The sequence below is a fragment of the Cebus imitator genome, unplaced genomic scaffold (genome assembly GCF_001604975.1).
Source record: "Cebus imitator isolate Cc_AM_T3 unplaced genomic scaffold, Cebus_imitator-1.0 Scaffold198, whole genome shotgun sequence".
NCBI lineage: Eukaryota > Metazoa > Chordata > Mammalia > Primates > Cebidae > Cebus > Cebus imitator.
This window is the reverse complement of record NW_016107513.1, coordinates 1505055-1521606: the sequence shown is the minus strand read 5'-3', so window position 1 is coordinate 1521606 and position 16552 is coordinate 1505055. Positions and strand designations below refer to the sequence as shown.

At 37.3% G+C, this 16552-nt stretch overlaps 1 protein-coding gene across 1 annotated transcript in view; it reads left to right on the top strand.

Annotated features, from left to right (window-relative positions):
- The window catches only part of PDE7A (phosphodiesterase 7A), a 119337-nt gene that overhangs the window by 76433 nt on the left and 26352 nt on the right, over positions 1-16552 (top strand). The window contains exon 4 of the mRNA XM_037745362.1: positions 14968-15200. Within this exon, the coding sequence (XP_037601290.1) occupies positions 14968-15200 (233 nt within the window). The remainder of the gene's footprint in view (positions 1-14967; positions 15201-16552) is intronic.

Genomic DNA, 16552 nt, shown 5'->3' with positions numbered 1-16552 from the left:
ATTAGATCAATGTTATATGTATAACAAATAGAATTGCTTAAGGGAGGAAATATTGGTTATACATATAACATTGATTTAATTTTTAGATTATAGGTGGCTAATTTATTTCTTTGGTTCATACTGAAATTTAAGCTGTATATTCATTTTATATACACACACACACATTCTCTCTCTCTCTCTTTCTCTCTCTCTCTCTCTCTCTGACACATACACACACACACACACACACACAGTTTTTATAGAAATATAAAGAGATGGAGTCTCACTATGTTGCCCAGGCTGGTCTTGAACTCCTGGGCTCAAGCAATCCTCCCACCTCGGCCTACCAAAGTGCTGGGATTATAGGTGTAAGTCACTATACCTGGCCTATGTATTCATTTTAAGGTAAACTATGTGCATATTTTGAAATATTTTCAGTGTCTCCCATTATTTCTGCAGTACATTAGTTTTCAGGGTGAAGTTATACTGTCATGAAAAATAAGTCTTGTTTTGTTAAAATAAATAGTATGAAGTATTTAAAAGTGTTTTATATTCCTAATAATGACCATGTCTATTAAAGTATTTTTTCTTTGCCAAAAATGCACAGACATACTGCATATATTATCTAATTTAATCTTTTTGGCAGTCTTGTGAGGCCTATTTTATAGATGAAGAAACTGAAGATTAGAGACCTTAAATAACATGTTTAATGTCACAAAACTAGTAAAAGTGGCAGAATTGGGATTCAAACTCAGTTGTGTCTAACTCCTAAGCCCCTGTGTTCTCATGTAGTTTGCTGCTCTGCCTGTCTACATCAGCACATGCTGCTCTGCTAATGACCATTGCTCCAGACACCTACCTGATTTTCCTCCATTCATTCATGCATGCTAAATGTAAAAGTTTTTCTAAGAAAATGAGTCCCATAGATGTAGGATAAATGTAATTACCCAATGTTAACGTTTAGATACCACTCCTGTTGTTTTGAGGGAAACCAAGAGAAAGAAAGGGAAGGTTAGAATATAAAACACCTTCAGGTTTGTTTTAATACCAGCACCATTCATTACCTTGCCCTAGACTAGAGTTAAAACCTTATAGCACTGAATTTAAAAAAAAAAAATTCAAATAATCTCCAAGGGTAATGCATGATTGGTATCTACATTATTAAGGTGGCAGATACAGTGGCTGCAGGGCTCCCTCTTGTGGACTATTAGAGCATGTAGTGGTCTGGTCGCAAGAGCCAGAGGCTTTTCTGTTAAAGGCCTCTTTTGTGGCATCGGTTGTGGGAAAACATGGAATTTGGGTGATAGAGGAGAGTCTGTGGAAGAGTCAGGAGTAATACTGTTCTGGTTATGTTGGGTCTCCAGCCCTTTTGCTTCCTTGACCTGCGGCTTCTATTTCCTGTCTACTTTCTAACATGAGGAGGGAAAAGCAAGAGAAAAGCATGTCTTTTACATGCGCCTGCTATCCCATTTTTAATGATTTGGCTTAGAGAAGCTAAGAATGGGTGACTGGAAGTAATATCCGTGATCAGTAAGTCACAGTATTCATTTAGTTTTGGTGGAGGCTGGTAGTTCGTTCATAGTCACATAGTGAGGTAATGTGATATTTTAGAAAAGAGCCAGGAAAGCCAACTGCTCTTTAATAGTAACTTGATTAATTCACTGAGCCCTGTTGGGTTTCTAAGCTGGATTGGAATGTAGGTAACCATGTAAACTAGCACAAGCCTGGCACTTAAAATAAATAGTCGAGGCTTGATGGAAGAGGAGCTTTAATAAAGGCAAGTTTAATCTGTTGTGTATTATGCTGTGAAATAAATAATAACTTGTCTCATGTCACAGAGTGAGCTCATGAGAATATTAGCAAAAGGGCCAGGTGCAGTGGATCACGAGATCAGGAGTTCAAGACCAGTCTGGCCAACATGGTAAAACCCTGTCTCTACTAAAAATATAAAAATTAGTTGGGCATGGTGGTGCATGCCTGTAATCCCAGCTACTTGGGAGGCTGAGGCAGGAGAATTGCTTGAACCTGGGACCTGGGAGGTGGAGGTTGAAGTAAGCAGAGATCGTGCCAGTGCACTCCAGCCTGAGCTACAGAGTGAGACTCCATCTCAAAATATATATATATATATATATATATATATATATATATATATATATATGTAAGAGGGTCAAATTTTGTTTGGATGAAAATACTAGTTAAATTCTTATGGTCATTCTTGCTTGTTCCCAGTTCCTCATGTATCCTCTCTCCTGTATTCCTAAATGATGCTAATTATTCAACTTGATAACCTTTCCTCTCTGTAGTGGCCTCTATTTGCTTTTTTCACTCAGGTTTCTCTAACCCGCTGACAAAACACCTGGGTACAGCCTTCCCAGCACTGCCCTTCTTTCTTTCCCAATAATAGGAGTCTATAGACTTTTCCAAAGTAAGAATTTTATGTGTAATTACGCTCAGGAAACAGTGTCTGTGTGAGGAGGGGGTGGGGGGCAGGGAGGAAACATGAAGAAACTTAAAATTTCTGACAATCCTAAAGTGATCTCATGTTTTATCCTTGATTTATAATTCCTGATCCCTCTTCTTAGGTCATAATTTGGAAGCGATTCTAGGACAGTTCTGGAAATCTCTCTAATTTCTTTGAGAACTTTGTCTCCAGTTTGGCATGGTTTTTAGACACTATTGAAGTACACTCCTATTCCTTGTTCTACTTCTGAAGATTTATTCCAAGGGAATCTATTAGGTTGTACACAAAAATGTGTTTATAAGGATCTTTATTGCAGAATTGTTTGTAAGCAAAATAAGTTTGAAACAGTTTTACAGCAAAAAGATTAGGTGAATGATAATAATTTCATACATTAGACTAATACATGGCTAGTAAAAGTGATGTCACATATTTTATTGGCATGAAAAGATACTTGATAAATTCTGTTTTGTTTTGGGTTGGGTTGGGTCGGGTTGGGTTGGGTCAGGTCAGGTCGGAGACAGAGTGAGTCTCACTCTGTCGCCCAGGCTGGAGTGCAGTGTCGCAATCTCGGTTCAGTGCAACCTCCACTTTTCCAGGTTCAAATGATTCTCCTGCTTCAGCCTTCCAAGTAGCTGGTATTAACAGGCGCCCACCACCACACCCAGCTAATTTTTGTATTTTTAGTAGAGATGAGATTTCCCAGGCTGGTTTCAAACTCCTGACCTCAAATGATCTGCCCGCCTCAGCCTCCCAAAGTGCTAGGATTATAGGCATGAGCCACTGTGACCAGCTGATAAATTCTTACGTGAAAAAAAATACTGTTAACTTTCTCAGATAACAGAAAAATTCTATGTATACATATATATAGAAAATAATTCTTTAAAAATCTAGAGTACCAGGGTGTTAACAATGGTAGTTTCTAGACACAGGTAAGTTCTCACATGTGACCTTTCCCCATTCTCAAACCTAGGCTGAGCAGAATACAGGTTTTGGGGTGTCTCATGCCAGAAAAGACCTTTAGGGAAAAACTCCTTTTAAAGGAAAGGGGTGAATACCATTCAAAATGACAGAGTAAGAGCCTCCAGTGGTTATTCTTTCCACTGAAACAACTACCCAGTTAGAATGACCAGAATCTACCATTTCAGCACTCTGGGTCCTGATCAGACACTTAGAACCACCAAGAGAGTGCTTGATGAAGGTAGAGGCCACTGTTTTTTTTGGCAGCATGGCTTGGGTGAACCAGTGACCATCCCCCATTCCTCAGCCCCATGTCCTGTGGGGTTATGAACCATATACCTGCAGTATCTGGCTGAAACCAGGGTGGGCAGTGGGGACCTTGGTGTTCTAGTCAGTCTGGCAGATCCCTGAGGGATTGATGCAGATGGTTTCCCAAGATTTGGCCCCCTTGGCTGCAGGGGTTTCCCCCAGTGGCATCTATCAGAAGATTTAAGGAGATAGTACTCTCCCGACCCCCTCACCCGTATTTTGGAGCCAGACAGTTAAGGAAATCTGTGCCAGATCACTGGCTGACTGTAGAGATAATGGAACAGAAAATTCAATGATTTCCTACAAGGAATAGAAACAGGCAAACAGATAAGCAAAGGCAAAGATAGTTTAGAAAAGTCATAAAATGCAAGCAGGTATCCCCATGTGCCTCCCTGAGGTCCATGGAATGAGTGGATCTGGGGGTGCTGCCGCTGAATCAAGACATGTTCCTTTGCCCTCTCTCAGACACATAATGGTGGTAAGAATGGTTCTGTTTCTCTGCGAGAGAGACAGACTGCCTATGGCTATGGGACAGATTCCATGGCCAGAAGGCCCTGAGCATAGCTGGCAAGTAAGAGTGATGCTGGTAGCCCTGGGACACATGGGATAGACCTGATTCTGGAGTGGGCTTTGCTTACCTGTGGAAGATGCAAATCCTTGGAGTGCCATTAAAGAGCTAGAACAGAAGAAACTGCATGGATTTGGATGGAACATACTGTACAGCCCATAATGTTCAGCAGTGGGCAGACAGATAACTTCCTCAGAGTATAGTCTGAAAGATAAGTAGAACTGGCATTTGAAACACTGTCTATAACAGAGGGAGATGAAAGCACAAAGGGCTGGCTTACTCACCATCACGAGTGTGTGCCCACATTCAGCATGAGTGGGACTAAAGGAGTGTACCCACAAGATTTTTGTCTGTTTTTCTGGTTGATCTGGTGAAGAGGGGTTGGGGAGGATGCTGATATGACTATAAATTCTTGTCAAGGGAGAAGTACACTGGTATAACAACTATAGTTTTTCTTTCTTTCTTCCCCAAATCACCTAAAAACTTCTTTTTTTTTCTTCTACCTGATACAGTAGTCCTAGGACTACAAGTGCTAGAAGCAAGGATTATTTCTAAATAGGAAAGTGTAACTGTATTTTTAAGCCTTATGTCAGAATTCCTGAGGGCCTAATGGTGGATTGTGCCTTCACCCCATCTGGCAAAATTGGGGCTGAGAGTGAATACAGCTGTAATGCCTAGTGGTAAAAATGGCTCACTAGTTCAGAACCTTTGTAACCCTACCCTCTGTGAATGGGAATGGACAGAGGGAAAGGTGCTTGCTAGACTAGTATTACAACCAGCAATCTGAACCAGCACAGAGACTAAAGTTAATGCTCCTTACAAATGTGGAAACATTTAAGTAAAAATAAATGACAGGTGAAGAAAAGGAGAACTAATAACTGAGGCTAAAAAAATGAATAAATGGGTTATAAATTGAGGGAAATCCAATATTACATTTTAAGTGTTAGAGCAGGAGACAGCATTACCTCTTAGCTCAATTATTCCAGATGCCTGAAAGGATAACGCTGTATGTTTGCCAAGACTACTCCTGCTTTTGGAACCTGACAAGATCTAAAAAAAGCCTACAAACCTGAGTCTCCCTCATCCTGGGAGACAGTCATGCACTATGATGGACTGGACTTTTGTATGATGGTTGAGGAGGGTGATGGGCGGTGTGTGCGTGCTTAATGGCCTTGCTTCAATCAAGCTCTCTATTCTTGACTTACTGCTAAATCCACGTTGGGCTCTTAAATTTTGTAAAGGCTATCATGTAGTTTTTAGTAATTGTGTATATTCTTTTGATGTAAAAGATCCATGTTTGAAAACCAGGGAATGGCCTGCAGTATTATATGTTTTTGCTCACAATCCAGCTTGTAACTTCCATAGCTCTTGTTACAGTCTTCTCTTATAATGTTGAGTGGGTCAGGCCTCAGGAAATACAATTTCTCTGACCTTCTCTTTCCCTCCTTTCACCTGCCCCAAGGTAGGACTTTAATGTTTCCCCGCTTTTCTGATTATGGGTGGTAAGACCTTCCCTAGAGAGAGTCTTGCGCTATACCCTACGGGAAAGAATGCTGACATTAAGAAGCTTACATGAAAACCCAAGAGGACTGTGTTCAGGGAGCTTCCACATAGCTGAACACCTGCAGGTTTCTGGAGGGTGGTGTGACCAGGGAGGACATGGAAGCTCTGCACCCCTTCCCCATACCTTGCCCTATACATCCCTTTATCTGTATCCTTATAATATCCTTTATAATAAGCCAGCAAAGTTTTAAAAAATATATAAAATGCATGGCTCCAGCCTACAACAAGCAAAAATAAACAATCCTGGAGGAGTAAAATAATTCAGTTTCCAGAGCTTCCCCAATGTAAAACTCAGAATGTTCAGTTCCCAAGAAAAAAATAAAAAACATACAGGAAAATATAGCCCACAGGAAAAAGAATTTGATACAAACCACCGCAGAGGAAGCCCACACGTTGGAATTACTAGTCAAAGATGTTAAATTAACTATCTTAAATGTTTACTGAGCTAAAAGAAAACATGGACAAATAACTAAAAGCAAGGAAAACAATGTGAACAAAACAAGAATCTCAACAAAGATATAGAAATTGTAAAAAGGAACCAAACAGAAATTCTAGAAATGAAAAGTAGAATAACTGAAATGAAAAATCGGCTGTTGATATCTTTGAGCAGGCAGAAGTAAGGATTAGCAAACTTGAAGGCAAGCCAGTCGAAACTGCCCATTCTGAGAAGTAGAAAGAAAAAAAGAAAGAAAAAAAAAAAAGAAAAGAAATTCACAGAGCCTAAGAGACTGGTGGCACCATGAAGTATACCAATACATGAATCACTAGAGTCCCAGAAAGAAAAAGAGGCAGAAAAAATATTTGAAGAAATAAACTTCCCAATTGAAGACACATCCAAGAAGCTCAGTAAACTTCAATCAGGACAAACTCAAATCCACATAAACACACTGTAGTCAAATTGCTGAAACCCAAAGAGTAAGAATTTTGAAAGCAAGAGAGAAGCAACTTGTCTTGTACAAAGGATTCTGGATAAGATTAATAGCTGATTTCTCACTAAGAATCTTGGAGGCCAGAAAGGAGTAAACTTAACATATTGTCAATCCTGAAAACAAAAACTGTCAACCACGAGTTCTATATTTGGCAAAACTATCCTTGAAGAATGAAGGAGAGTTTAACATATTTCCAGACAAACAAAAGCTGAAGGAGTTAATTACCAGTAGACCTGTCCTATGTAAGAAATGCTAGATTCAGCACAGTGGCACATGCCGGTAATCCTAGCTACTCGGGAGGTTAGGGTGAGAAGATCTCTTGAGCCCAGGAGCTCAAGGCCAGCCCAGGCAACATAGTGAGATCTCCATTTCAAAGAGAATAAGAAATAAATGCTAAAGGTAGTTCTTTATGATGAAATAAAAGGGTATTAACAGTTACCCAAAATTACAAGAGGAAATAACACTGGTAAAGGTAACTACACAGGTAAATATATAAACCAGTATTACTGTATTTTTGGTTTGTAACACCTCTTTTACTTCCTAAATGATTTAAAAGGTAAATGCATATAACAATAATTATGTCTGTGTTAATGGGCATAGTCATACAAGATGTAACTTGTAGCAACAACAAGAGAAAGGGAGAGGACTGGAGATGCATAGGAGCAGTGTTTCTATACTATTGAAATTAAGTTGGTATTATTCAAACTAGGTATTTATAAGTTTAAGGTATTAATTGTAATCCCCAAGATAACCACTAAGAGAATTTAAAAAATAATCAAAACAGGAAAGAAGGGAATCAAAATGATATACTTAAAAAATATATATACTAAATTTTGAAAAGGCAATAATGGGCCAGACACGGTGGTTCGTGCCTGTAATCCCAGCACTTTGGGATGCTGAGGGGGGTGGATCACCTGAAGTCAGGAGTTCAAGACCAGCCTGGCCAACATGGTGAAACCCCCATCTCTACTAAAAATATAAAAACTAGACGGTTATGGCGGTGGTGTGCACCTATAGTCCTAGCTACTCAGGAGGCTGAGGCAGGAGAATCACTTGAACCTGGGAGGTGAAGGTTGCAGTGAGCCAAGACCACACCCCTGCACTCCAGGCTGGGCAACAGAGCAAGACTGTCTAAAAAAAAAAGTGAAAAAAAAGTAGGCAATAATGGAAGAATTAAGGAACAAAAAATAAGACATATAGAAGACAAATAACAAAATGGCAGAAGTAAATTTTTTTATTGAAATTGCATTAAATGTCAATGGATTACATTTTTCTCTATTTTATTTTTTTTATTTATTTATTTAGAAACAATATCTCACTCTGTTGCCCAGGCTGGAGTGCCATGATGCAATCTCAGCCCAGTGCAACATCTGCCTCCTGGACTCAAGCAGCCCTCCCACCTCTGTCTCCAGAGAGTAGCTGGGACTACAAGCATGCACCACCACACCCAGCTAAATTTTTTTCTTTAAAAGCAGCGATTGGCAGATTGGGTTAAAAAAAAAAAAAAAAAGATCACTGTCTGTATGCTGTGTTAAAGAGATTCACTTCACTTTAAATACAAGGACACAAAAAGATTGAAAGTAAAAGAATGGGAAAGGAGATATGTGATGGTTAATACTGAGTGTCAACTTGATTGGATTGAAGGATGCAAAGTATTGATCCTGGGTGTGTCTATCAGGGTGTTACCAAAAGAGATTAACATTTGAGTCAGTGGGCTGGGAAAGGCAGACCCACCGTCAGTCTGGGTGGGGACCAGCCATCTAATCAGCTAGCATGTCTGGAATATAAAGAAGGCAGAAAAACTTTAAATTACTAGACTGGCTTAACCTCCCAGCCTACATCTTTCTCCTGTGCTGGATGCTTCCTGCCCTCAAACATCGAACTCCTAAGTTCATCAGTTTTGGGACTTGGACTGACTCTCTTTGCTCCTCAGCTTGCAGATGCCCTATTGTGGTACCTTGTGATCATGTGAGTTATTACTTAATAAACTCATACACACACACACACACACAGACACATACACACACACACACATATACACTATTAGTTCTGTCCCTCTAGAGATGCCTAATAAAATATACCATGCAGATAATAACCAAAAGAGATCTGGGGTGACTAGATTATTATTGGCAGACAGTATAGACTTTAAGTTTTGAATAAAAGGTTATGAGATAAAGGGCATTGTATATTGACAAAAGTTTCGATCAAGCAGGAAGATATAAACATACACATTATTTCCACAATATACGAAGCAAAATTTTAGAGAACTTAGAGACAATTCTACAATAACGAAGACTTTAATAATCCACTTTCAGTAATGGATAGGACAGTCAGATAGAAGATTAATAAGGAAATAGAGCACCTGAGTAACACTATAATCCAGTTAGAGCTACCAGACGCAAAGTAATAGCAGAACACAAATTCTTCTCAGGTGCACATTGAATAGACCATATGTTAGGACACAAATCTTAATTTTTTTTTAAGTCTTAGGGGTGGGGGAGGGTGGGGAGCTCACCCTGAAGTACAAAGCTAAATATTTCACTTTCCACATCTGGTCTAGGATCTAGGTTAAGCAGGGTTCAGTGCAGTCTTTCTGGGCCCAGTTTGATTTAGAGACATAGCAGAGGCATCATCGTAAGAAGCAGTCTATCTCATTGGCAGAGAAGGAGAGAGCCATTTGGGTAGTAGAGCTCAGAGGAATTTCCTCTGCTCTCTCACAAGACCTCCCTTTAATTCCCATTAAGAACTTGGTACAAAGGGTTGGCCCAGGAAAATACAGCTCATTCAATAATGACTTTTACAAAAAGAAACTGGCACAGCAGATAATTAAGTAAAACATCGGAAAAGAGTGGCCGAACTTAATGACAGAGGAGCACTTAATGGAAAAGTGCTGCCATAGAGCTGATGAAAATCGTGAGTAAATTTCCTACCACTCAAAAAATTAAATGAAACAATAGCTTTACCGTAAAGAACAAATTTAAGAACTCAATGAAGAAATGATAAGAAAAGGACATGAGTTGAATGAAGAAATGGGAACATTCAGAATCAGGAAGTAGTAGAAGTCAAATTTAAATATATCATGGAAAGGAAGACAGATTTGGAAGGTGACAAGGTAGAATCTATCCTGAGCGCAGTAATGGATATAGTGGATAGAAATGAGAAAAGCAAACAAATAGTTAAAAAGAATTGGAGAGAAAGTGAGATATGGAAAACAGATTAAGGTGGTTCAGCATAGACAGAGTCTCTGATTTTAAAAAGCTAAAGTAGTGGAACAGAGTAGGTATTTAGAAATATAATTCAAGAAAACTTTCCAGAAATAACAGAATACTTAAATTTGCATATTGAAAGAACATACCAGGTGAAAATGACCCAGAATGGTTAACAGTGAGATAGATCTTGGTAAAGTAATTGGACTTCAGAGAGAAATAATTCTGTGGGTGGCCATACAAAAAGACCTAGTCACTTATAAGAGAGAAAATAATGAGTTTGCCTTAGATTTTGCAAATTTTAATGCCAGAAATAATAAACCAGTACCTTCAAAGAAATTCAAGAAAGGAAAATGAGAACCAAGAAAGACCAAAGACTACTGAAAAAAAAATTGAATATTCAATAATGTGAGTGAAATGTATTGCTGTGAAATAATTTTGTTTTTATGAGCACTTGAGGAAACTATACATGATGAACACAAGCAAACAGATAACTAGGAAAATTAAGATAAGAGGACTTGTATTATTGAATATATTCAATTTCTAGAGCTAAGCCTAAAATGAAAGTAAGATTAGGGTGAAAGGAAAAAAAAAAATGCACCCTAGTAACTAACAATACTGGAGGAGGAAAGGGGAAAGAAGATGGCATATAGAGTGATTCCTCATGTGCAATAACTGAAAATTAAAGGATGATATCTCAAGCTGACAAATCAAGTAGTAGAAATATAAGCATATTTAACAAAACAAAGGTACTTTTGCAAACTGTAAAACTGGAGCAATGAGTTTGATAGATTGTATGATAGAATACAGCCTTATAAAAGAATGGGGAAGGCATCTTTGCACTGTCAGGGAGAGTGATCCATGATAAATTAAAAAGCAAGATGCAGAACAGGTTGTAAAATATGCTACCATTTATGTAAAATAAGTAGAAAAATAATATGTGTTTGTATATATTTAACTTTTTAAAACTCAGGAAGGATACAGTAGAAACTTTAAGATAAAGGTTACCATTTTGGGATAGGGCTTGAGAGTGGTTATATGGGGGACACATAGGAGGTTGAATTTTTCATTGTTATTTTCTTCCTTGTCTTATTTTTCACACATGTGCATGTATTACATATTCAAAAATTAGATTAATGAAGAAAATCAAACCAGACATCCCCTGTAAGTTCTGGTCCTATATTAAATCTTAGACAAAACTTTGAGATAGTTTTAGTTGGCATCTCTGCAAAATCTCATGGATTTTCATTCTTTCCCAGCATATAGTCTTGTTAAGTGTAGGCTTCCTGTATGAGGCCCTCAGACCCTATAGATGAAGAAAACATTTTTCTTTGAATGACCTGCCATTTCATCTAGACAACCTCCCTGTCCTTTCTTAATTTGTGTGTGACATAATCAGTAATTGTTAAGGGTGGTTCTATATAATTAAGTGAAGGTTCATTTCTAACCTGTTGTGTAGGTTTCTTTATGTGATTAGTCTTGGAAGGCATTGGGCTTCCATGATGAATGATCATTTCCTTGTGAGTCAATATCTAATACTCATTTGCAGCCTAACGTGGTCAAAATAGAACTCTTTTTTTTTTTTTTTTTTTTTTTTTTTTTTGAGCCGAGGTTTCACTCATGTTACCCAGGCTGGAGTGCAATGGCGCGATCTCGGCTCACCGCAACCTCTGCCTCCTGGGTTCAGGCAATTCTCCTGCCTCAGCCTCCTGAGAAGCTGGGATTACAGGCACGCACCACCATGCCCAGCTAATTTTTTGTATTTTTTTTTAGTAGAGATGGGGTTTCACCATGTTGACCAGGATGGTCTCGATCTCTTGACCTCGTGATCCACCCGCCTCGGCCTCCCAAAGTGCTGGGATTACAGGCTTGAGCCACCGCGCCCGGCCCAAAATAGAACTCTTGATAATGAATCTTAACTTCAGGGCTCTGTGAAACAGGAAACAGATGATTTTTTTTTCCAGTTAAGGAAAATGAGACATCAGAAGCTTGTGACTTACCACAAGTTACCCAGAAAATAAAGAGTTAGGCTGGGGAAGATACAACCATGATTTCGTGGATGGTGCCTTGGCTCCCAGACAGTACCAACTGACTTAATCGTTGATACTGTGTATCCTGCCATGGTGATAGAGCACAATGGATTGAATTGTTGGAGTTTCCCCTTCATTTTTTGGACCTTATGCAGTTGTCCTTGCAAAGAGATTCTCAAATTCACACACATATGCACACGTACATACACACAATGTGATTCTAATTCACACACATACAATGTGATCCTAATACACACACACACACGCTCTCGTGCTGTCTCTCTCTCACTCTCTCTCTCTCCCCCCCTCCCTCCCCCTGTCCCACCCCCCTCCCTCCCTCTCTCCCTCTGTCTCTCTTTCTCTCCCTCTCTTTCTGTTTCTCTCTCTCTCTCTGCATTCCTAATTGCCAGTAATAAAATTGTTACCTTTTGTGTGTGATTTAAGATAAAGGGAATGTTCATGAAGTGGTTCTCATTACCTTGAACTCTGCTTTAAGTTACTTTTTCATAATAAATACAAGTATTCTGCAGCATTTTCTAAAATTTTTCTAAATGCATTGGCTCTAATGCATTAATTGTATTGCATTTTTACCTTGATTTCTAAGGCTGTATTTGTAAAATGGAGATGATAATCTTTGCCTTCTTCACAGGATGGTAGTGATTACTAAATGGGACAGTGGATGTGAACATACTTTTGTAAAACTGTAAATTGTTTTACAAATACAGAGATGGTGGTGCTAGTTTTACATTAATTAGATCTTATTGCCTCTCCATATATTCATGCCATGCCATTCTGTCCCTTGCAGATCCACTTTTTTCTAGTAATAAAATTATGAGAGCCCATTATATACTTAACATTCGTTTGCATTAGCCTTTTCCCTTCTGTTTCTTTTTCTGTCCACACCTTCATCTGAATTAAAAACTATTTGAATAATGATGTACACAGATCTTTGTAATGAACAGTACATAAACAATACTGTAGATATAATTTTAAAACCCTTATGAGTAAACAGGCTTTGTAAACAGACCTGTGTTTTTTAATCCAGGTGTCACCCTATATTGGCTATGTGACCTTGGGAAAGTTATTTAATCTCTTGTAGGTTCAGTGTTCTCATGTGTAAAGTGGGGGATAATGTTTATCTTCTGAAGTTGTTGATGACTAAATGAGATTCTTTTTACAAAGCACTTGGAACATTGCTTTCATAGAATGTAATCTACCCTAATATCTTCAAACAAACCCATTCTAGTTTAAACATAATCATTACTTGATGTTAATAGTTTTTACTATTTTGTTTCTGGTCCTTTTTGTAAAGTAAGTTACATTGGTAAAGATCAGAAATTTAAGATTCACAGTTGTTTTAGATACTTGCCATTTACTCACTGGCATGAAAAATGGGAGAAGTAAATCACATAACAGTGTGCATTATTTTACTTCTGGTTTATTTGTGTGTGTAGGAACCTCAAAGCACCTCAGATAGTTTTAAAATAGTATGCGTTTATTTAATATATTTTACAATTACCTGCTATATACTTTGCATTACTATTAGGCTTTGGAATACGGAAGTGAAAAAGATAATTGATGTCTGTATTGAAAGTCATCATTTGTTCAAGGAGACAAATAAGTAATTATAATATCAGAAGTACTATAATAGCTTTGGGAAGCCAGAGGGGTGCTTCCTGCCTCTTCAGGATAGGTGCGGAATCTTGAATGTGCTTCCCAGGGAAGGTGACACCTGAGTCAAGTCTGCAAAGAGCCAGACTTGGAACGTGAAGCCATCTCTTCCAGGCTAAGGAAATGAAGTTCATATTAAGATGATGAAGAGCCATTAAATGCTTTTATTTAGAGCAAGATGAACAGATTAAGAATTGCTGATAATTACCTGGAAGCACACCTCCAAGCAAGGGGAGCAGCATCAATTTTATCATCCTCGACATTGCTACCATTTAACACCTGCTCCGTCTCTGACTTCTGTATATATTATCTAATTTAATGTGCACCCTTGAATTAGATATTATTGCCATTATATTATACAGGTAAGGAAACACAGGACAATAGAGGTTAATAGAGGAGTGAGTGACTGGACATGCAAGAGAGAATATGTTTGATTACCTTCCGTTTCACCTGGTGATTCTAAATAGAGATGATTTGTTGATCCTCAGTCTTGATTTTCATGTTTCATATTGTGAACATTTTACTGAATTTGGTTTGATTATAGAATCTAAAGATAACACATATTCCCTCCAAGATAGCTTTAAACCCAAATCTGTCATTTCATCTGGTGCCCAATCCAAGGAACTCTGGTTTATTCTAACACTAGAGGGAAAAAATGGCTATGTTAGACTCACTGAAAGAGAACATTCCAGTCTCCAGTGTAGAACTGCACCTTTTCTAGAGCATATCACCTTAAATAATTTTTAGCCCTATCCTTTAGAACACTTGTAGGATGTAAACCACTTTGCTCCCTCTTCTGTCTCCTTTTCCTCTTAATTCTGTTAAGAAAATATTTGAAATGAAACTTCATTGGGATATGAAATGTTTTAGTTGTGTAATTGTTGAAATCTCATATGTAAGTTAGGACCTAGCTTTTCTAGTAGTTTGAAACTTGGTTTTTTTCATGTTTCTGCTCCATGTTTATGTGGTATATTGAAGCAAAAGAGTAAGAGGTGATAGTATTTGAAAGTTAAAAAACCCTGATTATTAATCCTGCCACAGTCTTCATTAACTTTCTAAACATTGTCAAAATTGGCCATTGATCTTCATCCTTAGTTCTTTCATTGAAAATAGAAATACAATAGAGTGAGAAATCACCTAAAAAAAGAAAATAGAAATAAAGTATCTCTTCTCTCCTGGAAATGTATTTAAATGAATTTTTAAAATACTTGTATATAACTAAAAGTGATATTGCAAAGATAGCATGTATATAATTTTGACTTGCTTTACTCACCTTTTATTCTCTTTATTTCAGCTCAATCTGAAATCGAAGTGTCTGTCTCTGCAAGGAATATCAGAAGGCTACTAAGTTTCCAGCGATATCTTAGATCGTCACGCTTTTTTCGTGGTACTACAGTTTCAAATTCTCTAAACATTTTAGATGATGATTATAATGGACAAGCCAAGGTGTGTATAGTTTTTTTAAATAAAACATTAATTTTTGATAAGTTTACTGAAGCCCTTTATTCCCCATATAGTAATGATTTGTAGAGCCTTTTTTTCTATGAAAAGCAGTTGAGGCCATTTTCCAGGTTTTTTTCTTTAGAGCAGCTGTTTGTTTTATAAGTAAGCATTACAGAGCAAGGGAAATTGAGCAGTGACAATGTTTTCATTTGTTATTACAACATTACATAACAAGTAGATCAATAGAACATTAAACTGTAAGATCTCACAGAATCATAATGCTGGGAAGAATCTTAGAGCTTATCTGATCTAATCACATGTCCGTATTCCATCAGTAAGGAAACTGAGTCCAAGAGAGCACAAGGGATTTGTTTGTGCTCACCCAGCTGATTAGAGGTAAACCCAGCACAGGAAATTGGGTCTCTCCCTCTGTGTGTGTGTGTGTGTGTGTGTGTGTGTGTGTGTGTGTGTGTGTGTATTAATAATACCTTTTCACAAAGGTCTTGTGACTTTTAATCAAATGAGTTTTCATAGTCTCTTACATGAAGAGAGATTTTGAGGGTTTAGATGTATCATAATCCTGTTGATTTTGAGCATTATTTACTTCATCTTTATATAATTTAAAAAGAAATGTCTTACTGAACGTCAAGGTTAAATAACCTTGTTTTTAACCAAATGAGGATTTTAAATAATCTTAAATATTCAATGTATTTTAAGTTATTATTTGACTTAATATTTATAAGACTAGATTTTTAAGTTTGCATAGGTTAAGTTTTTAAGTTGTGTAGATAAAGCTGGCATGTCTTCTTTACAGTTACATGAAAGTGGAAAAAAATGCTTCCCTGTTTAGTAAAATACATCGGTGGAAAGTCTTCATGCTTGCTTTAAATGTTAAAAAGTTTACAAGTTCTGCCTTTTAGAATGAGAATATTGATCTGTATATTATTTGTTGTTATTCATACTGTCATAATTAATGATCTCTACTAGTAGTATCTTAGTGTTGCCAATGTCAGTGTATTCAGAAATGTATACAACAGTGAACCTTTGGATGTAAAAGTTTTTTTCTAGAAAAAGTCCACAAAATGTTCAGGTTAAGATTATATGGTATACAATAAAGAAAATATAAAAAAAAAAAAGAATATATGGTATAAAAATATTTGGGTTTTAGGATCTTTGTAGGATTTGTTTGCTTGGCTGAAGTACACATTATCCTAAAAGTTAATGTAGTAAATTGTATTATTTTATAAGCATATTTAGATAATATAAATAAATATCCATAAGTTAGTGTTTTTTAAAAACTGAACAACAAATAATTTAAGCATGATATGGTATCAGTGTCAGATGCCTAGGTTCTAGAAACAGATTACTAACTTAAGACCGAGCTCTATCACTTTATAGCTGAACAAATTAGTTTTTTTTTTTTTTTTTTTTTTTTT